Source organism: Coccinella septempunctata, chromosome 8 (genome assembly GCF_907165205.1).
Source record: "Coccinella septempunctata chromosome 8, icCocSept1.1, whole genome shotgun sequence".
NCBI lineage: Eukaryota > Metazoa > Arthropoda > Insecta > Coleoptera > Coccinellidae > Coccinella > Coccinella septempunctata.
In genome coordinates this window covers 21,856,171-21,882,228 of record NC_058196.1, presented here as the reverse complement: position 1 = coordinate 21,882,228, position 26,058 = coordinate 21,856,171, and the positions used below count along the sequence as shown (strand labels likewise).

The 26,058-nt window shown below is 35.1% G+C and overlaps 1 protein-coding gene across 3 annotated transcripts; it reads left to right on the top strand.

The window, feature by feature from the left end:
• The first annotated feature begins 443 nt into the window (after positions 1–443).
• LOC123318448 (RING finger protein 44) lies at positions 444–21,639 on the top strand. Of its 3 annotated transcripts, XM_044905068.1 has the most exons (11): positions 445–765; positions 817–983; positions 2,815–2,936; positions 3,372–3,599; positions 7,459–7,670; positions 7,782–7,922; positions 8,264–8,524; positions 10,983–11,272; positions 13,130–13,436; positions 14,870–14,936; positions 20,402–21,639. In XM_044905068.1, the coding sequence occupies exons 2-10, from the start codon at positions 820–822 to the stop codon at positions 14,933–14,935; spliced, it is 1,791 nt and encodes a 596-aa protein (XP_044761003.1). In that variant the 5' UTR covers positions 445–765; positions 817–819; the 3' UTR covers position 14,936; positions 20,402–21,639. The 3 variants fall into 3 exon arrangements, with proteins under 3 accessions (XP_044761004.1, XP_044761003.1, XP_044761002.1); XM_044905067.1 differs by lacking the exon at positions 20,402–21,639 and having other exon boundaries at positions 14,870–17,463; XM_044905069.1 differs by lacking the exon at positions 20,402–21,639 and having other exon boundaries at positions 444–983; positions 14,870–17,463.
• The last annotated feature ends 4,419 nt before the right edge of the window (positions 21,640–26,058 follow it).

Genomic DNA, 26,058 nt, shown 5'->3' with positions numbered 1-26,058 from the left:
TTTACGGGCTTCAAGCCCTCGACGTGCACCAGCATTTCGGTTGGTGCAAGAGGGGGCAGGGGAAGGGAACGCGAGCTGCTCCGGTGCTTCACGCCCCAATCAAAAAGAACGCGTCGGTGCTCGAGTGAGATGCACCGGAGCTGCCCAGGAGCTGCTCAAACGGTCAAAAAGAAAGCGTAAATAAACTGATCAAGAGCTGCCACTGCTTCGATAAAAAATCTCCGTTAAAGAAAATGGTTCCACCAGTTTCTTCTAAACTCCTGGAAATCCTGGAATGAAATCAATTTTTGTGCATCCATGAATGACGATCCTGAAGCTTTGTCACAAATAATGTAAAACAAAAACTCCGAACAATCTCACCAGTGCTTGAAATCTGGTGAAGTTGAATGAAAATTCATTTTCCTTCAACTGGAACGCAGCTTCATATGTCAGTCAGCTATGGATTCTTCACTTTTCACTCAATTTCCTCCCACCAGGCCTTGCGCCTTCCACTCCTCATTGTAATCAAAATAAAAGGAGAAATTTGTTGGAAAGGAGGATGTTAGTTAAGCCTACGTAGTTAATAGTTTTGGGAATTTTATCAAAGTTTGTTTTGTGCCAAGTGTTTCATGACAATTTCAAGGCTTATTTCACTTCGTGATGTTTTTATTCCACTAAGCAGACAGTCATGCATAATATCTCAACTGGATCAATAGTCTAATAAAACCACAATAAGATAGGAAATTATTCAGTCTTGCTCAATAGTGATTGTATACAAGTTACAAGGTTATCTCCGAATTTCTCCATTAAACGTTTTATTGTGAATATGCTTTGTAGTGTATGAAGGAAATGAATTCCAATAATCATAATCAACCTAGAAGAAACTCATCTTCCTTTAGCAGACATACAAACAACCATCCAAGTCGTTCTCATGGTCATACAAGGTGGACCAATCGTTATACCAAAGATTATGGTAGAGAATATGATACCAATTTCAACCGTGGGTAAGTTTGAGATACTCTAAAACATAGTAAAACAGCTAATTCCTAGGTGTAAAATGATCTGCAAAAATATTTGATAATGTCACATGCAAGGTCGTTTATTTGCATGTAAACAATTATTTATATTTATAAGTCTCCACTGTGACTCATTTATTTGAATAATAGATGAAAATTCTTTGGTCACTGCATTGTCAAATTCACATATTTGGAGGAAATTTTTCATTTGATAATATGTCTTACAGTATGTTATTTGAAAATTGAATCCATATTATTATTCATCTGTGATTGAAACGCAACTGGGTGGAAATAGTCTTATCAAGATCTTAGTAATTACAAATGGATGATTCATAACAAAATGAAGTATTTGAGTAGGTGTTTTGAACTGAATTTTATTTCACAACATAAGATAATTCTTACCATTTTCATCTTGATAATTATCTAGGAGCTATCTAGAAAGTCTATCGATTCTTGAATGAAAGGTCCTACGAGTATAATATTTGTCGTACTTTACTTTGAAGGGAAACATATTACTAAGGCCCTTTGCTCAGTGCAGAATTAAGCCGAGACTCAAGTTGATCCTAGATTAACATAACAGAATTGAACGGAAATGTCAAAATTAATCTAGGATTAACTTTTATCCCCAACTGAGCAACCAGGTCTTATTATATCAAGTTGAGGACAAACATGCCTCAAAAATAAGTTAACAATTGACATTATTAGGAAGGCACTTAAAAATTGTTACAATACATCAGTAGATACGATTTCATTCTACTCAGATTCAATGGTCTGCAGACATTGGCATCTTTAACAATGAATCACCCCAGGACTGTGTGAAAGCAATAAACTGCTGCTAGTTGTTTGTATAGTTCGTTCAAGTAACACCTTTCCAGATAACTGATTGTTGAAGTGTTAAGCATTACTTGCCCTTTCAGCGAATCAGGAAATCTACATCCACAATGAATCAGATAACTTCATGCAAATATATTATTTTCAGGACTTTGAGTCCCACTTATGAAATGTTTCAGATTGTTTTGTTTTAAGTACATAGCACTAAAATCTATCGAATAGAATCTTCTAGATAATTGCCAAGGTACTTTGTTGCCCTTCAAGTAATCTTCCATTTTTGATACATAGATGGCGCTCAAAGACATCCACAAAAGTTAACCGAATACATCAATAAAAAATACTGATTTAATGTTATTATATTTTAGAGCTTCTTCACACTCAACAATCTGAATAGAGCTAATTAGTGAGGTTAGAAGTTGGAATGGCTCTATAGTTGTTTGAAAGATAACTGTAGGTCTTAGGTTAATTTTGCCTGTGACTCAATCAGGGTTCAGAAAAAAAAAACAGTTGTCCAAGTCTCATTATTGAAGGACCTTTTTTCAGCAAATAGGAATGGTTTCCTCCCAGCTTGCGCATGCGCGTTTTTCTCTCACTCTATGCAATTTTTTATGAATACGTTCTACCTCATGACAGAAAAATACTTAAGAAAAGCAATAAAATTGTTCTAGATTATTGACAAAAATTGTTCAATGTGTCATCGTTGGTTTGATGTTCACAGTCTCTTTCGGCTAAAAAATTTCAGAAGCACTTTAAATACCTTGTCTTAATCATTTATCTCTCTTTCACATCAAATTTTTCAAATCACTGCAGACATATTATTATTCAGAAGGTTTCAAACACTTTCTTGGTGTTCGACAGGAAGTTCGGGAATTCTTCCACTGAATCTCAAGTTTGAATTAGTAATACAGGTTAATTCACCTTCTGAAGATATTATTCAATTATTTTCATTCAAGTTGAGAAGAAAATTATGATTTCGATTTTTTTACAGGGAAACATCTAATGTGAGCGGCAGTCCAAAAGAGAATAATTTTCCGCTTGGTTATCCAAAATCCTCCCAAATTAGCCCTGCAATAAGAAATAATCACATACATTATGCCCCAGAAAATCCTAGTAAGTATCTTGCATGCAACTTATATTACGTATTCTTGAAGAATGTTTGAATAAATGTTTCCACATAGCCCAACAATTTTTTCGATTCAAGTTGAAAGACAGATGGAATTTTATTTATCCATTCTGTTTCTCTCCATATGAAAAATTGAAAATAAATAAAATGTAAATACTGATCACACGAATTACACACTTTAAAATTACTTTTTACACACTATGTGCAATGTCAAGTTTGGCCAAATATCAACAGAAATAGTGGAAAATGAACCCATTGGATAATTTCTATGCCCATTCTCATGTCACAACTCAAGTCAAACTGATATTTATGTCAAATCAACAACTGTTAATCAAATAGATATTCATGCTGAAGAGCAATTCTTGCTGAAGAGCAATTCTCTAGCGAAAAAGTATTGATAAGTAAAATTTTTTTTCTTGCAGCTATGCATGGATTCCCAAGTCACCCAATGCAGGAAAGAAGACACACAGTTTTACCCAACTATGGGGATAGGAGACACCAAAATAATCATACTGATCGTAGAAGAATTACCCCGCCTTTGCACATCTGTGAAAATTCCAATGGGATGCTGAATAATCCTACTCCGGATGCGGCCCATCAAAGAAATCTGATGGAATTTCCTCCTCATTTGCAAAGACGCCATACAAGGGGTGAGAATTTTTGTTATTTGTAATATATTTGTTGTTTTTCAATAAAGTTTAAGTACTATTGCATTTTGTTCATCTGCCATATCTATAGAAATGCTAGTTGGGGAAAAACACTTTGAACCAACCCTTCATATCCCATTTAACCCTCCTAACAACACTAACACAATCTTATGTTACATATCCAGCTTCCCTATTCGCTCTTCTCTCAGTGTTTTCATTTGTTATTACAGTTATTAAAAGATTAACCATCAATACGGTGCTTGATGCTGAATCGAAAGAGTTAATTTAAGATAAAGTTCATCCCTTGATATAGAAAGCCTTATTGTTACATGGCAATCATGTGATCGCCATCTGTCAATTTGTTTGATCCTTGTTTTATTAGCTCTTTTATCTCAACCTTAGGATAGATTTTCTCTAAACAAGGCGAATGAGTCCACAATCATGATCAGCATTGACGATAATTATTATTTTCACTAAGCTTTTCATGACTCTACTTTTATGTAAATACAGAACTGTTACATTAAACATCCACATTATCTCTAAATTTTCTGCTTGATTTTCAAGAATGACGATTTTCATCTTTGATAGGTCAAATCATGTGGATGTAGACAATTGATTACTTTTTCACAATATTGACGAAGTCACCAAACTCCAACTGTTACACCCCTAGAAAAAATAAGATTCTCTCTTATAATCTTCATCTTCGTTATTTTTAACTGGTTTGCACTCGCTTTTCTCGTTTGTGTAGTTCTGTGTAGACTGCTTTGTTTTGAGTGCTATTATTTTAAAATTGTTCCATTGTTATGGTTTGTGAGATTGTGTAGGTTCTATACACCAAACACTTGTAGTTTTAAACACTGAAAGATTAGATGAGGTTTTGGGATTTGTTTTACTTGTAGATAGCACCACATATTGGAAATTCTCTCCGCTAAAATGGAACTTATGACGTGATCTATGCTTACATGAATTCATTGATATCAATTTTATGTTTTAAATTGTTCATGTTGAGATATGTCATTGAGAAATTGCCAGAAAATTATTTAAAAAAAATAATATTCGTGTTATAAGAGGATTTGTTGGTTCAGCAAAGTGAAGTCGTTATATTGTTTGGCCTGTGTACTTTTTTATGGCGAATAACTAGTCGCAGACGGGTGTTACTGACTCATTCTATTTGAGTGACTAAATAAAAAACATGAGAATTCGAAAAATTCTAGACCAAATGGAATTTTCTTGATTGGGAAATTTCAATGTTGCAGAGGAACTTTATTCATCATATTGGATGAGTATTCAGGGATGCATTGAATAAGTCGCGCAAAATGGTTATAACCTTTATGGACAACAAATATTTAACAGTCGACTTCACAATCATGAAGATTACGAAAAAAAGAGAAGAAAATTTGCTTACTTTATAAGAGTTGCAGCTGAATATCGGCTTATTGAACTTTATTATACTGAAGGGGTAACTCAATACCTTATGAGTCGGATGCAGAACACCCACTTCTTTTACCCGCGAGCTGGTAACCGTATGGTTAACCCTACCTTCAAGCCAATAGGTTTGTTCATAGAGTGGTTCACAACGGTTGTGAACTGTACAGAGCAGGCGCAGATGGATTTTCCCTAGCCTAAAATGGAATTGCGCTTGCTCTGTACGCCAAGACAAAATACCAAATTTATAAGGGGTGAACTGAAAAAGTGTGGGAGCGCCTGAAAGGTGGGGAATTTAAATTTGTCGGAAATCATGCCATTTGGGTCAAATGTATCAATGAAATATACAGGGTGAATTTAAAGGAGAGGCTATATTTTTAACAGAAGGTAGAACTGGTCAAAATAAAGCGGTCAACTAAAAATTACCTGTACCAAACTTTCAAAATGACAAAGTTGAAAAAAAAAATAAATAAAAATTATTACTAAAATAGATCCTAATACCACCCTAGATTATTTGTTATCTGAATTATCGCAAAGGAATGGGAAAAAACTTATCTCGTGATGACTGACACAATCATATGATATATGGTTTCAGATAGGATGGAAACTTAGCATTGATTACGAATGCAGTTTGAAGTCAAGTAAATTGTACTTCAAATTGAACAATGATAAGAACCAGTTATTGGTAATTCATAGACTTGTTTGTTAATACCTCAAACAGTTTCTGACAGTCCAAAAATATAAAAATTTCTAGGCGAGTTTATGCTGTTTTTCATCCAAAAACCTGAACATTCCGTGGAATTTGAGCTATTAGGAAATAAGGCTACAGGCCAACATCAAACAAGTCTTGGTCTTCCTCAGAACAATGAGTTATTGGAAAATACTTATAGTGTACTTTTAAGAGTACTCTGATTACCTGGGATGAGAAGTAATGACTTCTCATTTTTTTTTCTAATATTTCGTTTTCCCAGTTTCAGTTTAATTAATTTTATTAGCTTATTGTTTCTGTCATGATTAGTTATTTGAATTTCATATGATTTCTTGAAGTGGTATAGGTACATTTTGAGGTAAGATAAGGTAATATTTATATATGTATTATTTTTCTCTCTACTGATCACTCCAATATAACCTCTTATGTTATATAAGCAGGGTTTTTTTTTAAGTGACTCATTTGATGGAACTCGCCAAAACGGGCTATTACCTCAAAAAACAAGCCTATATAAAACTTTGAAGCTAACGATCATCGATAAAATAGACCCTACAACCCGAGAACGTGTATGAATTCCGTTATTAGAAAACCAGTATCATAGGCTCTCTTAGGTTTTGCTTGTACTCACTTACAAATTGCACATAATGCGCTGTGCAATTTTGAACCGATTCATATATCAGTGTGGTACGAGGTTCATACTTCATTATGCTGATTTGGTACGGCCTACATACAGTATGTATCTCGTAATACAGGAAATGTATACAACCATCTTTCTGAACTTCTATAATGATTTAATATTTAGATGCTTTTTGTCTTGACACTACTCTAGACCAATCTAGATCAAGGGTTCCCAAACTTTTTCAGTTCACGGCGCACCCAAAGATTCCTTATGAAATAGCGTACAAAGATGCCAGAAAATAGTGAACAGGAGGGTCTCACAGTAGACGTTTCAGAAAGATATCAAGATGGGCTTTATTGTGATTACCAATGAGGCAGTTTCCTGTAGTTATGTAGAAAATTCCTTGGAGTCCAAACAGATCTTGTCCTAATTTTCCCCCGCACTGATACGCATTGTTCACACTTAAATAAATGTGTGTAGTTCGATTTACAGTTTTATCATTATAATAAATAAATTAATGAGAAATTAAAGTGGAAGGCAACAAAAAAAATTATTTTGTATGTTGTGAGTCGTCAGTTGCAAAAGGGTGATGACTTCAGTGGGTACTCTAGTTGATGAGTAGTTTCAAATACTGTCACGTGATATTGCATTTGGGTTCTTAGGATTAATGCAATTACTAATCATTATTGCTGGCTATTTGGGTTATCATGTCAGCTGTTGGAAGTTATTCGTTAACTGGAATTTATTTAGTTCTGTCAACAAATAGTAACCAATAGGCCTGTTTTGGTTCGCTTTTACGATAGTTCCAGAGCGGTTCAAAACAGTCGCACATTTATTTATTCAGCTTAAGCTCGCCCGTAGCATGCGTGTAGCTTCCCATACCATTGTTGCTCCACTACTTCGAACCCATTCGGAACCGCTTCAAGTTCGAACCAAAACAAAGCTGATAAGTAAGTCCTGTCAAAATCCAAATAACCTCCAATAACATAACGTAATAACGCATTTTTGTTTTTAGGCTTATTATACTTTCTAATCATTATCCTGGGATATTTGGGTTATTGTGGATGCTGCTGGAAATGAATCGTAAACAGAAATTTCTTATATTCTAGAAATTCGCGTAAGTCCCGTCAACTTCCAACAACATTCACCTCAGTATTATCGGCAAGCTAGCGATGAAAGTATTAAGAGCGAGAGTCCCTCACGTAAACGAAGGCGCTTGTCTCGTTCTGGACATCATATCGAATTGAATACTCAACCGGCTTCACCGCCCAGGAGGTCTCCCAGACAGCATCTTCCTTCTTCTTCTCATCATTCCATGCAGGTAAAGATATCAATCCTCGAATAATCTGGATTTATGTGCAAAATTTGCATTGTTATTATTGATCGCATGGTTTCAAATGAAATAAAGTCTAAATCGCCTATATTTTCTTAGGGAAGCCCGCCATTACGTCGTCCAAGGTATAGGGAAAGAAATGAGTTCCAGCATACTCATCATCAAACCTTCCTCCCTAGTCCTCCGCCTGTTGGACATGCTCATCCACACCAGTCCCCCGTAGTAATGGATCTTAATCAGGTACGTTATTATTGAATGATTCTTTGCGGTATGTTTTACGTTTATAATTTATACTAATATAGTAGGTATAAGATTAAGTTGTTCTGGGGAACTCAACAGTGGAATGATGGTCATGACAGGTAGGGAAAATGGCAACACTGTATGCTAACGTACGACGCGTCTACAGGGTTGCCGACTGAGTAGTTGCAGCTCAACGTGTAGCTTTGTAATTTCAATACAATATTTGTTGGCATAGGGCCAACAGCAGAAAAATCCTGTCTTGAATTATTCTAATAACTCGACTTGTGCGATGGAAAGCGCGGGTGTAAGATAGTCTTTTTTAATTTGGTAATTTCTTGCAGGTTCCGGTTACCATTCCCCTGAACCACGAAGCAGTTTGGAGTTACCCAGCACCGCCACACATATCGCTTTGCAACGCCCCACCCGGAGCCCCGCCTCACATGCATAATTGCCATATGCACAACGTCTATGCCGCCCCACATCAGTTGTTACCCCAGCAGTTTCCTAGTTGTCTTCCACACCAAAGTTTCGGAGGTTTTCCCACGTCGAATGCCTTATCTATCTCCAATCAGCATTTCTCTCATCCGCATATATCTACACAGGTGAGTTTATCCCGAAAAATTCATTATACGAGTACTGATTGCGGTAGTCTACGTAGCTTTTCGGCAAATACAACTTATGGAATTGAAAAATTACGTCATTCATTCATTGCTGTATCCCGTTACCGAGAATAAATCTACAAAAAGACTCAAAAACAAAACTATCGGTGCGATCAAACTTATAATTTCTTAGGGCTACTTGCCACTGTGTTCCCTCCTGTGACTGAAGAGACCCAACCGTGACTTACAGATTCTTCCACACTCCGGGCATGGATAGTCACCAAACAGATCTGGCCGCTGCTGTATTTTTCTCGAGTCTCCATTATAACAGTGGACTAAATACCTCCACTGTGATCTGTCTAACGCTAGTTGTTCTCAGTTATGAATGGCATAACCTGATTTTAGGGATTGATGCAGTATATTCTTAAACCACTTATACTGGCCTCCTGTTTCCGAGCTCCCTCTGTGAATTCGCCGTACAGAGCTATTTTGGGGAGTCTTGTGTCTTGCATACTCAGAATGTGGCCGCTCCAACAGAGTCGGGCCCTCGTTACTTGAGTCTTAATTGTTATACAACTCGCGCGCTGCAAGACTTCTGCATTATAAACTTTGTGGAACCATCTGATGCGCATTATTCATCTTAGATGACGTTGTTGCGTTTGTTCAAGCTGATTAATATGTCGCCTGTAGGGCATCCAGCTTCCGCTTCTTTCGTAAAAAAGCGTGAGGAGGACCACTTCTTTGTGAACAGCTTGATCTTCAGATTGAGGTCATGGTTTTGAAACAATCTGTCCTTTAGCTTCCAGAATGCCTGTGATGCCGAATTGATACGGTTGTGGATTTCCGTGTCCAGGTTAGCCCTAGTGTTTATGAAGCTTCCAAAGTATTTGAACTGCTTGACATGTTCTAGAATTTCATCCTCCAGGCTTATGTATGTGTGAAGAAATTACGTAGATTTAGTATAGACGATTTATACGAAAAACAACAAACAAAAGAAAATCCTTCAGAAATCCTCTTGGTTTAAAAGTACGTAGGCGAGCACAGCATGAGTTCGCTGAAGGCTTTGGGCCGATGACCACCGCAGATTGCAGTTGTTTATTTACGGATGATTCCAGATTTTGTTTGGTCAACTTCGATGGACGCATTTTTGTTTGGAGGGACAATAAAGACATAAAGAACCATTTATGGTTCCCTCAACTACCTTTGGGGGAATTTTCATATTTTTATGGGGTGATGTTTGTTTGAACGGTCGCACAGAGACATTTTGATTGATGAAAGTGACCGCAGCGCCTTCAGCGTCATCGTCTGGTTTATGAAGCGATGGAAGCTCATACTATTGAAAATATCGACTGGCCAGCTCGCACTTCAGACATGAATTGCATTGAGCATGTTTGGGCATGCCTCTAGAACAACCGATTAACAATCTGGAGCAGCTATCTAGCTGCTCCACGAGTCGAAGACTCACCCTGTATATGAAAAATTCCTGATTTGAATAAGATAGATATCTTAGTACTTTCTTGGGGTCGAAAGAAACACTTTTTTCCTATACCATTTTTTCCGATTCGGCCCTGATAAAAAGATATAGCCATTTTAAGTTTTGGTAATGAGCTGTGCCACCCCTGGAAAAACAAAATTACTTTCAGAATAAATATCTAAATCTGTGATACTACACATCTGTGGATCTCTTAAACAGAGTTTTATACATCCAAAGTACCCAATTTTTCAAATTTCACAGATACTTTTTGATTTTTGAAAATAAAACGGTTGATTATACGAGGAAATATGAAGAATACGTTTATTTTACAAAACGTTCAAATATTCATAAGATAGCGTCCAACTTATTTTCAAGAGTTGGGTTCTTTGAATATTTGGTATTTTTATGTTACTTAATGATCATAGAGAGAAAACAGAAAGACGTGGGTGAAGTCTTGTGTTCGAAAAAGATTAATCAAATATATGAAAAACTTTATTCCGAAATTAATTTCATTCGATGAAACCGTTTGTGAGATAGAACTAAAAATACCATTTTTATATAGGTTTTCAACAGCCCGTATCTTTTAAAGCGAGCCGATTTGGAAAAAATGGTATCGGAAAGAAGTGTTTCTTTTGACCTCAAAAATCTACTGTTGAAATATTTGTACGAGTCAAAGACTCACCCTGTATATATTCACTAAAGTATTTTTTCCATGAAACTCTTCATTCTTCAGTATCAACTGTAACATACTCTCATAAAAATGAAACATTTGAATATAACCTATAAAAGTTATTATTACTCAAATTCTGAAATAATCTTAGCTTTGAAGATAGGGTTCCACAGCTCCCCGAGATATCAATAATAATACAAACGAGTATCGTATCTAACATGTGATTCCCCCCTCCTGTAGATATTACCATTACTTATTGATATAACGCTATAATTAGCGGACTAGTTCTCATTATAAATTCATTTCTTCTGTTACAGAGACCTGATACATTGGAGATAGAATTATTAAATGACCATCATACTCACGCCCACTCTAACCTACACGGCGCCCCGCCCCTACACGTATCGCCGCTTCAGGTTCCCGCGCCTGCGTCGTTATTCCTCTCCGCTGAACCTAGAGGGCAGCAGTTGGAACTGTTGCACGCCAGGGCTAGGCAGCATCAACACAGGCCGCACACCAGACTCCATCCTCATCCGCAGAGATCCCGGTGGCATCATAATCCCCCACTTATGGCGACGCAGTATCCCGGATTTTTGTTACATTTTCTGTAAGTACTATGTTGACCCCTGTAATAATCTATATACCTGATGTGCCAAAGAAAAGGAGACTACACTGCGCAAAAAAATTAACGCACATTTTGGAAATCTCAAATTTATTCTACAACTGAAGGTGTTCTCAATGATAATTATATTTATCAGAATTATGCATGCATATGTTATCCACTTTCAACGGTTTCCTTCAATACAGATGTTTTTTCCCAGCAGGAATAAAAAAAGATGATATTATCAGATTTTGAATGTATTGGCTCCATTCTAAAATCAGTTGTTCTCGATTAATTCTAGTGATCAATAGTTTTTCTTTCGTTTGATTTCCTACACTCGATCGCTATGCAACGCGAAACAAGCAATTTGACCCAAGAGGAATGTGCCCAAGCGGTAGTTTTGCGAGAAGAAGGGTGGACATACACAAGAATTGCAGAAAGGTTTGAAGTTTCCCATACAAGTGTGTCCAGAATGTTGCAGCGATTCAGAGAGACAGGTATGAATGTCCGAAGACCAGGACAGGGTAGACCACGGGTAACAACTGCCATTCAAGAACGTTACTTGAGAGTTTCTTCGTTGAAACAACGGTTTGCAACCGCTCGCCTCCTTCAAATTCAGCTTGATCAAACTCATGAGGTGCAAATTATCACTCAGACAATAAGAAATCGCCTCAGAGAATATGATTTAAGGCCTCGTGTCGCGGCAAGAGGCCCAGCTCTTACCCCAGCCCATCGAAGGGCGCGTTTGGATTTTGCGAGAGAGCATATCCATTGGGAAGAGGCCGATTGGGAAAGAGTTTTCTTCACAGATGAGTCTAGATTCTGCCTCTACCATTGTGATCGACGTTCCCTTGTATACAGATGTCCACATGAAAGATATGCTCAGTGCAATTTCCTGAATACTACTGGTTTCGGGGGAGGATCGATTATGGTATGAGGTGGAATATCTTTGACTGCTCGCACATACCTAGTGGTCGTTGATAATGGAGCTATGAATGCTGATAAGTATATAAGGAGCATTCTTGAAGAGCATAAAAATTTCATTTTTATGGACGATAATGCCAGACCCCATCGTGCGCGCATCGTTCAGGAGTACCTTGAAGAGGTTGAAGTCTCTCGAATGGAATGGCCAGCAAGAAGTCCAGATCTCAATCCGATTGAGCAGGTTTGGGACAACCTCAATAGACGGCTGAGAAGAAAGAAAATCATCCAGCTACTCTTAATGACTTAGGAATCCAACTCGGAGAAATCTGGGAAGGATTAGATCAGAACATTTTAGGATCACTCATTTTGAGTATGAACCGTCGTTGCCGAGCTGTAATTAACGCAAGGGGTGGAAATACCAAGTTTTAAATCACTTATCAGCATTTCAGTATTTTGAAAATTGTTCATTTCTCTTCTTTCACATAATATTCGGTGAAATCCTGAATTTTTCTTTCATTTAATGTGTCTTGTTTCGTTCAAAACCTTCCCGAGAGAACATAAAAAATAAGCTATAAAGTCAATGTAGAGTTAACTTTCATTAAAATTGAGATTTTCAGAATGTGCGTCAATTTTTTTGCGCAGTGTATTTGTAGCCTATTTCATCTAGTTTATCACCTGAAGTCGAGTCTGCAGGAATTTCAATTGAATTTGATGGTATACAGGGTAGAACTGAAAGTTGAAATTTTCTGTAAACTTCTGAACACCCTGTGGAGGTAATTAGTGACGCCACAATGGGTCTTTGAATGAGTTTTTGAAACCTGATCTCTTCTTAACATTTTCCTGTTTAATTCACGTCAATAGCTACTTCCTGAAAGGAGATACGATTTTTTGAAGGATTTATAACAGATGATTTAATGTAAATCTTGTTGTTTATTTCAGGGCGATGTTCTCGAACCAGCCAATGTCCCCGTTCAGTCAGGCAGATCTCAGCAGCACGGATTCAACGGAAACCGAGAACTACGAGGCCCTGCTCAATTTGGCAGAACGTCTCGGCGAGGCCAAGCCGCGTGGACTCGGCAAGCTCGAGATCGAGTCGTTGCTCAGCTACAAATTCAATGCCGATACGCATCAGGGTGATCAGACGTCGTGCGTTGTCTGTATGTGCGATTTCGAGGCGCGCCAATTGCTCAGAGTCCTGCCATGTTCACACGAATTCCACGCGAAGTGCATCGACAAGTGGCTAAGAGTAAGTACCATTTACCGATGTAGGAACAAATCACGGCAATATTTGATATGCGCTAATCATGAATTAGCGAAGGAATTCCAGAGAGGCTGAAAAATATATACAAACAAACTGTAGACCGGATTTAGGGCTAGTGTCCCTCATCAGTACAGTGCAGTGTACGCGGAGTACTGTGTTGCTCCGGGTATTTGCTTGACAAATTCCGGCAGTTTGTGTACAGTTTGCTTGAACCAATAAAAAAGAAAACAGCAGAATTCACTGTTGCTGTCTTCCTCTAGATATACCAGTGTTCGCCGTATGAGGAAAAAAAAACACAGTTGATTCAAAAATATTTTTATTTATAATTTTTCGAAGTAGTTTGCTCTACAGTTTGTGCTATATGGCACTGGGGTAGTCAGCTTTTTTCAGTTAGATTGACTCAGTCAGTTCCTACCTCATGAACACAATTTTGCCGAAGAAACTATGAATTCGTCATGTCATAAGGAAGGGTTCTATCGAGGCCTATTCAGACAAGTGCGCCACCTGATCCATCTGAAAATTATCACACAACAGTGATTATAGGCTTGTTCGTAGGGTGGTTCACAACGGTTGTGAACTCTACAGAGCAGGCGTAATTGGATTTTCGCTACCCTAAAATGGAATTGCGCTTGCTCTGTACAGTTCACAACCGTTGTGAACTACTCTACGAACAAAGCTACTAATTGATTTATTGAAGGCGTAGAACATGAGTCGTGCTCCAAAATAAAAAATGGTGATCATCGCAAGGAGCAAGATACAAGTTTTGCACCTTACATAAATTCATTAGCATCAGTATCATTATCAATATAAAGTTTAAAGTACTTGTGACAAAAAGAAATAGTTTCAATAATATCATGAATAATTGAAAACCTTTTCGAACACAACAGAAAGTTCCTTTGAAGAAAATAAATAGTCACAATTCTTAATTTCTTTTTTTTTCACCCTAAATTTCACGATACAACAATTATGATTCTCTCAAAAGTGATCTGATGCATCTAATCCGATGAACTTGGTACTGAACCATTAATTGTCCAGCCATATCCTTATGTTTTGTTTCGTTTTCGCGATGCCGGAGTCACCTTTCACAGTCCCGTACTTGAAATTCAATGACAGTTTGTCGCGATTTCTAGCGGTTGTATCTCAGCCATTTTGGATATTTTATATAGACAATTTTTGGTTAAACGACTCATTTTGATGGATTCTACCTTCTGTTAAAAAAAAAGCCTCACCTTTGAAAACACTCCGTATAAGAAGACTATAGAATAAATTCAATGTTGCTACAAACATTTTCAATGATTCGAATGGGAGCTCATTAGGTAAAAAACTATTATTAGGCAACCTCTTATGGTATACGAATTCTAGGGATGAAGAATGATGATTGTTCTATTCGCAACCAAACAATTGTTTTTTTTTTGCAGTCTAATAGAACCTGCCCAATATGTAGAGGCAATGCATCGGATTACTTCACCAACAATGAAGATTAAGGTAATATCCATAGTCTTAATCTTAACAGATTACCAATGAAATTTTAGTTTTCTCTTGGTGCCATCCGCTGCCAGTTAAAATATTGTTACTTCATATAATTTGTTTCCTATTACTATTAATAGCAATTTCTTGTACATTATTCAATAAGAAAATTTTAGCGAATTTATTTTCCCTATTAAAATTTATTATATTGTTTTTGAGAATTGATGAGACAATATACTTACCTGCTGTTTATTTAACATTTTTCATAATATTTCTAGTTATAATTTTGGTTTATGAATTGGTTATTATAAGAACAAAGTCTGAAAAGATTAGCAGGAAATCGGTTGCGATGCCATATATACTGTTTTGTATATTTCAAAGTCATTGTTCAATAGCAATGTTTTAGCTGAGCTCACTTAAAATCCTGAGTAATTTTCGTTCTATCAGCAATTTGTTCGGATTCTTTTTCTATTCTTTCGAATTGTTTTTGGAACGATTATTCGAATGTATTCAGAAACTTGTTGATAGTATTTTTCAATTTGTTCAATCGTCATAATTTTTTTTCCGATTTCTGGAAAGCTGAAAAGTATAGAGATTCAAATAACTAAAACGTGAATTATTATGATATATATTCCGCAAATCCTAATAACATTTGTTAGTTCACTCTTCACTTACCAACTCTTCTGGAAACCATTCAGGTTTATATTTGTGAAACTTTTAATTGGACAAATTTTATGATAATAGTACAATTTTCAAGCTTAAATACATAATTTCCTAGATTTCTTTTTTTCCATCTACATTGAGCTTGGTTACAACACTAAAACATCTGTTATTCATACAAATCAATTTGTTATTTCTCGTGAAAACTCAAAATAATTATTGATACTTTAACTTAACAACTTGAGGAATAATCGAGTGGTTGATATGATGTAGAATCCGTGGAATAGAGAATGTACCATGAATATGTGTACAAATAATAAATCCCCGTCCTTTCAGTAATAAGTTTCCATTTGAAGTCAAATTTCAGTCCACAATGAAATATTGGTAGAGTAGAAGAAATGTAGCGCATAGTAAATTGTTTCATTGGTAGATTTGTCCACATTAAAGTTTTCCATATATAAATAGGTGCTTTCGGAAATGACGAAAAATCTAAATTTCAATACATAGCATATCTGACCCCAAGGGGGATCATTCAAGGCATCTTTATGAAATTGCTTGAACAATTTCTGAAACATTCTACCTCATCATCCATAGCGAGGTTAAGATTGCATTAGTCGGTTTTAAGTCTTTCATGTATATAATTTTCATGTTTAATTTTAAAATTTTATGTTGTAATTTTTGGTAATGGAAGTCCAAATCATGTGCTTAAAGGCAACTGCGATAACATGCCATTGATGAAAGTTATATTTTCTTGATACTACCTCTCAGAATATAGCATAGTTGAATAATTTTAAGAATGTTTACCCGCTTTTATTTTATAATTGTATATTTTTAGGAAAAAAATCCATGTTGAAACACATCAATTAATGTTAGGTTATTTCTCCATATTTGTAAAACGCATTAATGTTGAATTATCTTTGCTCTTGTCGAAATAAAGTCTGGTATAGTATTAAAAAATCAACGTAAATTACGATTTGAGTGTCGCTTGATTTAGGTAGTTGATGAATGTACTTTCAAAACATTTGATCCATAGCGATGGTAACTGTGTACTTTTAGAAAATCTCGCTTTATGTAGAATGAATTTATTACCTACTAAACTAAGCTTTTATTCCATCACATTCGTCGTGTAATCAAAGGTTGATACTTATATTTAAGAATTTTTTCAATCTTGAATCTGGTACTAATTATAAACTTGCTGTTTGGTGTGATTTTTTAATGTGGTTTTAATGATATGTATAATATATATGAATTTTAATATATATTATAATATTTCATTATATTATGTAATATGATTTCCTCGCATATTTAACATTTTCTAGAAATCTACATAAAGTAAGATGTTCGAATTGATTCTTTGATAGCACTAATTTTTTACTGTTCTCACAGAATAAAATTACAATGATATGTAAACACAATTGTCCAAAATATAAAATGCACAAAGTATCTATCAGAAGCAATAAAAGTTAAATAATTTGTATACATTTTCGCAAATTGAGCAGTGATTACAAAATTAAAAGTTGTTAGTTAATTTGAAATTTTGCAGATGTTCCGAGAGATATAAAAAGATGTTTGTTGTCCAAGTTTTCTAGAATCGTAGACGCGTACTTATTTGCATAATTGAGGTTATGTAGCGAGTCAATTAGAAACGGGAAGGGTAAATGTTGTGCAACTGCACTGAGCAGTATATTTCAAGTGTGCAATTTGAATGTGGGTTGAAGAATGTTTTTATGTCACTTTTATTGTGAATTCAGTGCAATGAGTAATTGATTATTTAATTTTCCCTAATTATTGACACCATAATTTGTTATTGTTTGAACTAAATTTGTTTGAAACATGTTGTTGGAATTCATCTCCTCATGTGAAATAATATAGAATAAGAATTTAATTTTCTTTTTTTAATATTTTTGAACGAATTCGCATTGAGTGTGTTTATGAGCTTGAAATAACAATGATTATTTTTCTACCAAAAAGCGAATGGACTGTGAACGGATGATTCGAATATGATGATGCCTTGTCCATGCATTTGAATAAATCGAATATGGTCTGTGGAAATATTACAAAATAATGCTTCAGTTCTACATGACTGCTTTTCCTTATTTTCAAATTGTTAGAGAACATCAGTTCTTTGAAGAATCGAATCATCCAGTATTAGCACAGCTGTCGTTTTGAAAAACCATTGGTATCAGATCTTATTCTTCTGATAATTTATATACTGATAAACTTTGTGATGAATCTTAGTGTTGCTGAATATTTAGTTTTAAAGAACACTTGATGTTTCCGATTACTCAAAAAAGTTCCAAAGTATGAGTTTAATTTTGAACAATTCATATTTATGAAGTGGTTCTGGCTGAGAATTCGTCAGTGGAATACTTACGTACTGTAAAAAAAGAAGATGAATCGATGAATTTGCTTTAAATGAATATGCTGAACAAACATATCATGCATTTACAAATTTTGAATGAGGATATTCAGTTGATTATGTCGAGCAGGTTGAGTATTTTTCTCTTCTGGGTTTCTTCAAGGTTCGTCATATTTCTTCTAGATCTTTTCCAATATTGCCGTTTGTTCGCCCTCACAAAACATCACTTTCATTTCAAATTAGTCTAGTTTATATCAGAAAATATTGAATGTAATTCGAATAAGTAAAATTTATTACAATGATTTTTCAGAACTTGTCCATTGTATTTCAGAAAATATCAATTGTGATTCTGAAAGTAATCAATTGTTAGTCATAAACTTTTATTCTCACAGAACATAAATGGCAACGACAGCTTCTTGAAGGCGAGATGTGCACTTTATGCTATCGCATAAACCGTGTACCGGTAGATTCGGGTGACTTGGGACAGTCCTGTAACTTGCAGATTTCTTTGTTTCTTACCATTTATGAGTCAAGGGACAAACTTATAACATTGTGTAGAGTCTTATCGGTTAGTTTAACAATTAATTTCTATTGAGTTTGCCGTGACCAGAGCGTTTGAATTGACAGAAAAAATAAACGAATTCAGGAGAGTAAAAGCGCGTTTTTTATGGCCCTTATACTTTCTAGTGTCCTGTATATGTGTTTCACTTTGTGTATGTGTAATTTTTTTTCTGTTTACGTGGAATATTGGGATATTAGATATTATGTCATGAAACAAGGTTGTTTACAAATCAAACGGCAACACGGATCTCATTCATTCATTTTGTTGTTTCATAGGGTGACTTGGGACAATGCCGAATAGATACAAGCGGCGCATTGGCAGCAGGAAATATGCCGATTTTTCGCAGGATATTATTATCTACGTTATTTCCACAAAGAAATCACCAAAGAATGAAAGAAATCAAGGTTTCCTTGTTTTATTCAGTTTTTCTAGATTTGAGTTGCAATATATTTACTTTCGCTCTTATAGGATTCTATCATTTCATTTCCTTACCGAATTTAAACTATATAATCACAAATTCTGATTTTTCAAAACTATGAACCGTCCCAAGCCACTTTTTTCATTCGAGATTTGAGAAATCAATAGATTTTAACTTGTGTCCCAAGCCTCCCAAATCGGTGGGTCACTTGGGACCAGTATATTTTATTTTTTTCAAAATTTATATCCGAATTCTGAAGCATGGTATATATCCTAATCAATAGTCTAGAGTTATTGAGCATATTCGAACCTCTTTATCAGATAAAAATAGGTCACCATTTCAAAAATATGACGAGTTGAATTCAGCAATAGTCCCAAGTCACCCGAATCTACGGTACTTTCTGAATTACAAATGACGATTTCGGAAATATGTATGAAAAATTTGATTAAAAATTGAATAGTTTTTGAAATGAATGCGATCGATTTGAATCCCAATTGACGGTTTCTGAAATGAATGTGACTATCCCGAATTTCAATTTTGACGGTTTCTGAAAATATAACATATTAAAGCGTGGTCAACGGTTGCATTTTATATGGAAACCCGGTTTTACTCTGTTGTGTTGCTTTTGACATCGAGCATCAAATCATAGCACTACACTACACTACTGACTACTGCAAAACGAACGAGGTATCCTAGAGATGCAAAAAAATGATTCCTTATCAAAAAATAGCGTGAGTCTTTCATAGTTTTTTTGAGCAGCCTCTGAATATGGCACGTGGAAAACGATTTTCAATTTTCCTTTGGAAACCAGAAAACTGAAATGAAATTGAGCAGATTAGCAGCGAGAGGAAAATAAGAAAAATTTGGTGGTGTTCCTCTATAATAGAAAGAAAAACAACCCCTAAAATTTGTTTCCCGAGAAACACTTTTTGGGAAGAAGATAATTTATCAATGGCTACATAGCGCCAGGCGTTAAGGCTGGAATGATCTTCGAACTTGTCTAGTAGGCGGATATCATGTTGACATTTTAGGAGAACACCAACAACATTTTTTTATTGCCTCCTCGCTCCTCTAGAATGTATGCTCATTTCTGTCAGAAAATTAAAAATTGCTTTTCAAGCATCTTTAGCGGTGTGTATGTATCACTAGGGACTGCTTCATTTCATATAAAAGACCTCTACACTATTATTTGACAAGCAATCATCCCATATTTTTCGAAACTTCTTATTTACACCCTTTGTATATTTATGATTATATCTTTTGGCAGGCATAATGATCCACCAACAAAATAATCCACTTTTCACAATCATCACAAAAACATGATTTCTGATTTCAAGAAAGGTATTGTTAATAACCGATTCATTTTGACTGAGCAGTTTCATATTACGTGGAGAGATGAAATGTTGAATTTTCTGAAATATAACGGACAACCAGGCACCTGAACATTGTTATTTTGCCAATAAATTTTTTGCCATTTATTGCAGGTACTGAAAAAACAATAGATTGGTAGCAAATATCAGGTGTTCTTCTCTCAATCGGCTTCTATATAATTTATAGTGAGAACTTTCTTTTCCTGAACTATGTTATCCATGCTTGTGAGAAAAGAGATCCTTTCAAATCGAGAGTTTATTGTTCGAATAATCTACTTTGAATGGAAAATAAATTCTCATTTATTGTTGTTGTTACAGGTGCAATCTATGAATGATTAATAATTCGTATTTCATCTTGGTTTTTACAAAACTCTGATTATATGATCAAAAAGCAACTGAGTCGTCAAATTGAATAATTTCGACGTCATTTTTGATCGACCAATATTGAGTAAAACTTGATTTTCTTTATATAAAATTCTTCATATAAAATTGATATTGAATCGGAAATTCAATTTATCATTTGGTCGTACATTCATTAACATTGTGATAGATTGATTTTTGGTTCTACTGTGAATTTTCGGAAAAAATCTAAAATTAATCATTCGATTTCGTTTTTGAACAGTTGAAGCTTGGTATTTTTTTAGCAGTTTAGCTTTTCTAGATTGGAAATGCCTCTTTCGAAAAATGAATAAAAGCAATGTGTACGTTGAAATCTCAGGTGTTATAAGACAATAATTTGTAAGCTTTTTATGCCAACTTTCGAAATCGTGTATTGAGAACTATTGAAGTCCTTTGAAATTTAATTAGGAAATTTTCCAATGAAGTATAAGGTTGATGCTGAAACAATTCACAAACGTGTGATATACGGAAAAATGGAATGAATATACCTTAACACAATATCTAAAAGAAGTAATGTACCAGTGTCGAAATAATTTTTATGGAATGGGATTGGTATATTCGTAGTTCAATGATTGTATTTTGTTCATCTACATCGAATTGTAATATTTTTTATCAATTCTCGTCATTCAAAGTGGATATATAATGGAACAATAAATTCTCTAGTATGCTTTTCATGTTAATTCATCCTTACGAAATACAAAATCAGTGTTACGAAATAAAAAAAAATAGATTATTTATTCAAAGTTGATGTAATAGGTGTGCCTTTATATAATATAATATATATATACATATATTGTACTATTTCATCATCTGCTTTTTCTGTTCTTTCGAATGGCCAATCTAATATAGAGGATTCCAACTTATTCACTGCGATATTTTCTAGGAATTTTTTGGAGAATACTGCGGTTAAATTGTTGTATCATAAAAAAAGATTAAATATAGCGAAAAGAAAATGGACGTTTCATTTACTAACAAAAATAAATCCCCTTTAACCCAAGACCTGCGACCGAAAATCTCATAGGTAGCTATCTGAAAAAAAATGTTGAGTTCATACAGTTAATTGAATAAGAAATACAATATAGAAGACATAAATACATGCACAACGCCATGAAAGGATGAAATAAGGAAATAAATATGATATGAGATCTGAAAATTGATAATAAAAGAAGAAAAAGATGTTTATATCCTATTTTATATTATTTTGTTGTTGTGTATGGTCAATATGTCTTGACAATGATAATTCTTATCATATATCAATCAATCCTATATCCGTCGATGTGGGCCATGGTTCCGTAATTTTTCCTTTTCAGATTTAAGCATCAACCCTCTGTTATAAATTTGAGTTCAGATGTCTTCAATTATTGAAGTATTGAAAATATTTAGAATCAGATTTTTTGCAATAATGAACATCCCAACCTAAAAATACAGGGACATAAGCCCCAGCGCATATTAGATCCTTCATAACACCCATATAAAATACTGATTTGATGTTATAATAAATATCTCATTTTTTGAAGGTATGTTATTTTTTTGTAAAAGGCGCATGGCGCATTATAAGTAGAACTCGTCAAAATGAACTATCGTTCCACCATAAATCACCCAAACAAAAAATTTCGCTGATTTAGAACTCGTAAATGGTTTAACAAGCTGCATAACCTCCGATTTTTGTCCTATATGTGGATAGTGTGAAATTCTCAAGACCAAGCGACTGCTTTTATGATAGTGACTATACTTTGTCCGGAAAGGAAGTTGGGGATCAATTTTCAGAATCCAGGGGGGATTCCTTAAATATTAGGATGGAAGTTGATTGAGGGGGAGCTGAACGCCACACCTGGTCGAAGGCTTTGGGGATATCTACGCCAATTATTAGGGACTCACTGACAGAATTTATTGCAAATATGGGTGAAAACTGCTGGGTTCAGTTAAAAAATCGTCAAGACCGAACGGTAGCACCTATAGATGGATGAAATTCTCAGATTTATTAGTAGAAGAGTTGCTCTTTCAAAATATGTATCACACTTCCATCTACGGTTACTTTTATTGAGAGATAAACGGCTCGAAAGCTGAACTTCGAAAAATCTTGAAAAAGATGGGTTCCGCTAAAAATTCGTCAAGACCGAACAGTTGCACCTAGATGAATGAAATTTTCAGATTTTTTACTAGAAGAGTTGCTCTTTCAGAATATGTATCACATTTCCATCTACGGTTACGCTGACCTTCGAAAAATCTTGACCATTGCAGATTTGTGACCGTTGTTTACAACGATATAGAAGTTCCTTAAAAGGATGAAGGCAGATTATTGAATCTCAAAACCACTTCTTGGAATAGCGGCGAAGAGTTTCGTTTCAATTCTAAAACCTTCTTCAGAGCTCTACAATGAACAAAGAAACAATTTCAATTATGGTAGGTACACACTAGATCATGACAAAAAAACGTACACATAAAAATTGCACAGAAATAATATGTCAAGTGGTTACACAGAAGATTCCTTCTGTAATATTCATTACAATCAACAAAAATGAACAAATTTATTTATCTGGTTAAAGGGGGAAGAAATGGCGCCAGTGCCGCCAGTAACCAGAGCGTGTGAACGAAATTCAGTAAAGCCTTCCTGAAACTATAATTCATAATTTATATGAGATTATAGGAACATACAAAATAGGCGTCCTCATCTGGTAAATTTTCAGCTATACTTTGATTTTCATATTTTGCAAAATCTCAAAATTCAGACGTGAAAAAATGATAAATGTTAGTGTGTAAACATATAAAAATATGATTTGTAATTCTTTGCTGTTATGTGAATTATAACGATAAAAATACATATCATATGAAATTAGTTATTTATGTACCAAAGACGTGAAATTGTCTATTATAGTCGGTATAGTCGAACCTGCAAACTGATAGCCGAGGTTATTAAGCAGGCGAGACAATAGATAGTTTTTTGTCGACCTCGTATACCTTAATGTGAGCAAGTATTCGCTTCTGTGCTATTGGGATTACGTCGCCGTAGTAGGCTATTAACTTCAGATCTACTCGACTTTCAGATCTAGTAGACTTTTCGTATCGAAAATTGGTGCGTAACATGTCATTTTTTGCTGAGGTCGAAAAATGTAAATATGAATGATATTGCGAAGATTTAAACATACGAACACTGCTGAACGAGATTCAGGATAGATACGCCATATTTAAAGTTGAGCATAATGCATACTTCCTCAGTTTATCTATCTCCGGGAGGAGACTTAGGTAACCCATATTTCTACCTCAAACAAAACCTTATAGGTACTATATAACAGCATAAATATAACACTGTATGAACTTTTGCGGCCTTCAATTAGGCCATAAATTTTCGCCGAAACTGTAACTCAATCCCTACAAACAGATCAGAGCATAAATTCAGATTTATTCGTTTGGAGAACTTCAACGAACTAAAACAGCAAAATTAGCGAAGTTACCGAAGTAAATGGACCATCTGAGCCGTTGGGGTTTATCTCGGATTGTCCAACCTCCATCCAAACTTTTGCGTTAAATAGTTTAGCGGGATGAAGTAACCTTATCATTATTCAATTTGCGGGTATAGTTCTGTATCATATCGTTGATTTTATTCGGCAAGAAGATTATCAACAGAATTTGATGAAAATGATTCTTATATGAAAGTTTTGATCAGAGGAAATGTTGGAATCTTTCATTTTAGCAAGGGTATAGTTTTTTTACGAAAAACTATCAGAAAAAGCCCTGACCTATGTCGCCTGGTTGATATCCTATGATATAAGTTATGCCTAGAATACCCTTTTGTTCGAAAGAAGAATCTCATCCGAAGAGTAATCTCCAGTTTTGAAAAGTTTCAGCAATTTTCATTTTCATACTAGGTTGTATGGAGCACATTGTGTGATTTTTCCGTTTTCAACAAAGCGAATAAGTACGTTAAATACTATGGGTTGCATTTTTCAACTTGGGAAATATTGATAAATGGAATGAATTGAAATTTTGGAAATTTTCTTTGTAAAACAAAATTAAATAGTGCAAAATTAGAATATTTCCCCTTATAGTTGGGGAGCCGAAGAGGGAAATTCGGGATATACTCGAGCGTGTCAGGTTAATATAAGGGGACATACCTTGGACCCTGTAAAGAACCTCTGGCAAAAATTAGACTTGTATATAGGGGGAATTGTCTAGGACAGCCTGTCAGAATAGTAAAAAAAAACGATCATTGTACATACTCGAGCGTGTCAGATTAAGATATATGTGGTTAATTACATGTTCAAAAGTATATATTCTCTTAATCTGACATTTAAGCGTGTCGAAAATGTGTGGGAAGGCGCCAAAGTTAAAAAAAAAACGTCACGTGTACATTCTCGAGCGCGGTGGTGTTTTTTCTTATTTTGAAGCTAATGATTCCAGAATAACGAAAAAAATATAACCTGACATTTTTAGCAAGCCGAAACAATAAAAATTGGCCATAAAGGTCACAAAAATCAGTTTTTGAATTATCTCCTTCCCTGCGCTTCAAATCTTTCTCGCATTCATTATAAAAGTTGTAGAGCATAACATTTTCTACAAATTTTATCCTAAGCATTTTTTTCTACGTTCAAAAGTTTTTGAGATATATGGCGATTAATGCGAGGTGTTCAGCGATACATGCTGAAGCGAAAATTCACTCGTTGGAAAATAGTACATTCTAAGGTTCAGTCACAGACAACACTAAAACTTTCGTGAGTAATTTGAAATTGTCATCATTGTTATTTTGACAATTGGATGAATGTAGATCAGACTGGGATTCTACATTGACCTTGCCCTTTCGTATGTGTGGCTAAGCTTCTCGCCCTTATCGCCCTCTAACTCGAGAACGGTTAATAGTATGTAAAATTGTTTCAGACAAAAGTTGTGTAGAATTTTATTATCTACAACTTTCGTAATGGATACAAAAACGATTAGAGGTACAGGCAAGGAAATAATCGAGAAAAAAAAGAATTTTTATCATCTTCAAAGTTAGATTGAGAAAACCCCCCTGATTAGTGTCAGATTAATGGGCCAACACGTTGACAACACCGAGATCAACCTTCTGTATGAAAATCTGACACAGTCGGATATGTACAAGTAACGATTTTTTTTACATTTTCAAAGGACCGCTGTGACCTTGCGTCACGTCCAAATTGTCAGTCCCTTGAAAAGTAGCTTCATTTGGGTCCATTAACATATCCTCCAAAAATATGACCGCGCAAACTGTCAGATAAGCATAAATTCCTTTTCAGAGACACGTAGGGCATATACAGTATCTTAACCTGACACGCTGGAATATGTACACCTGACGATTTTTTTTTACATCTTTCAGACCTTGCAGACGCTTTCCCCACCGCTGAAAGTGCATACATCAT

What these genes read in the sequence shown, in the direction of transcription:
- LOC123318448 (XM_044905068.1), top strand. Translation starts at nt 820, where the DNA reads ATGAAGGAAATGAATTCCAATAATCATAATCAACCTAGAAGAAACTCA. An exon ending in TTATGCCCCAGAAAATCCTA is followed by an intron (nt 2,937 to 3,371) that starts GTAAGTATCTTG and finishes TTTTTCTTGCAG; the next exon opens with CTATGCATGGATTCCCAAGT. An exon ending in TAGTAATGGATCTTAATCAG is followed by an intron (nt 7,923 to 8,263) that starts GTACGTTATTAT and finishes AATTTCTTGCAG; the next exon opens with GTTCCGGTTACCATTCCCCT.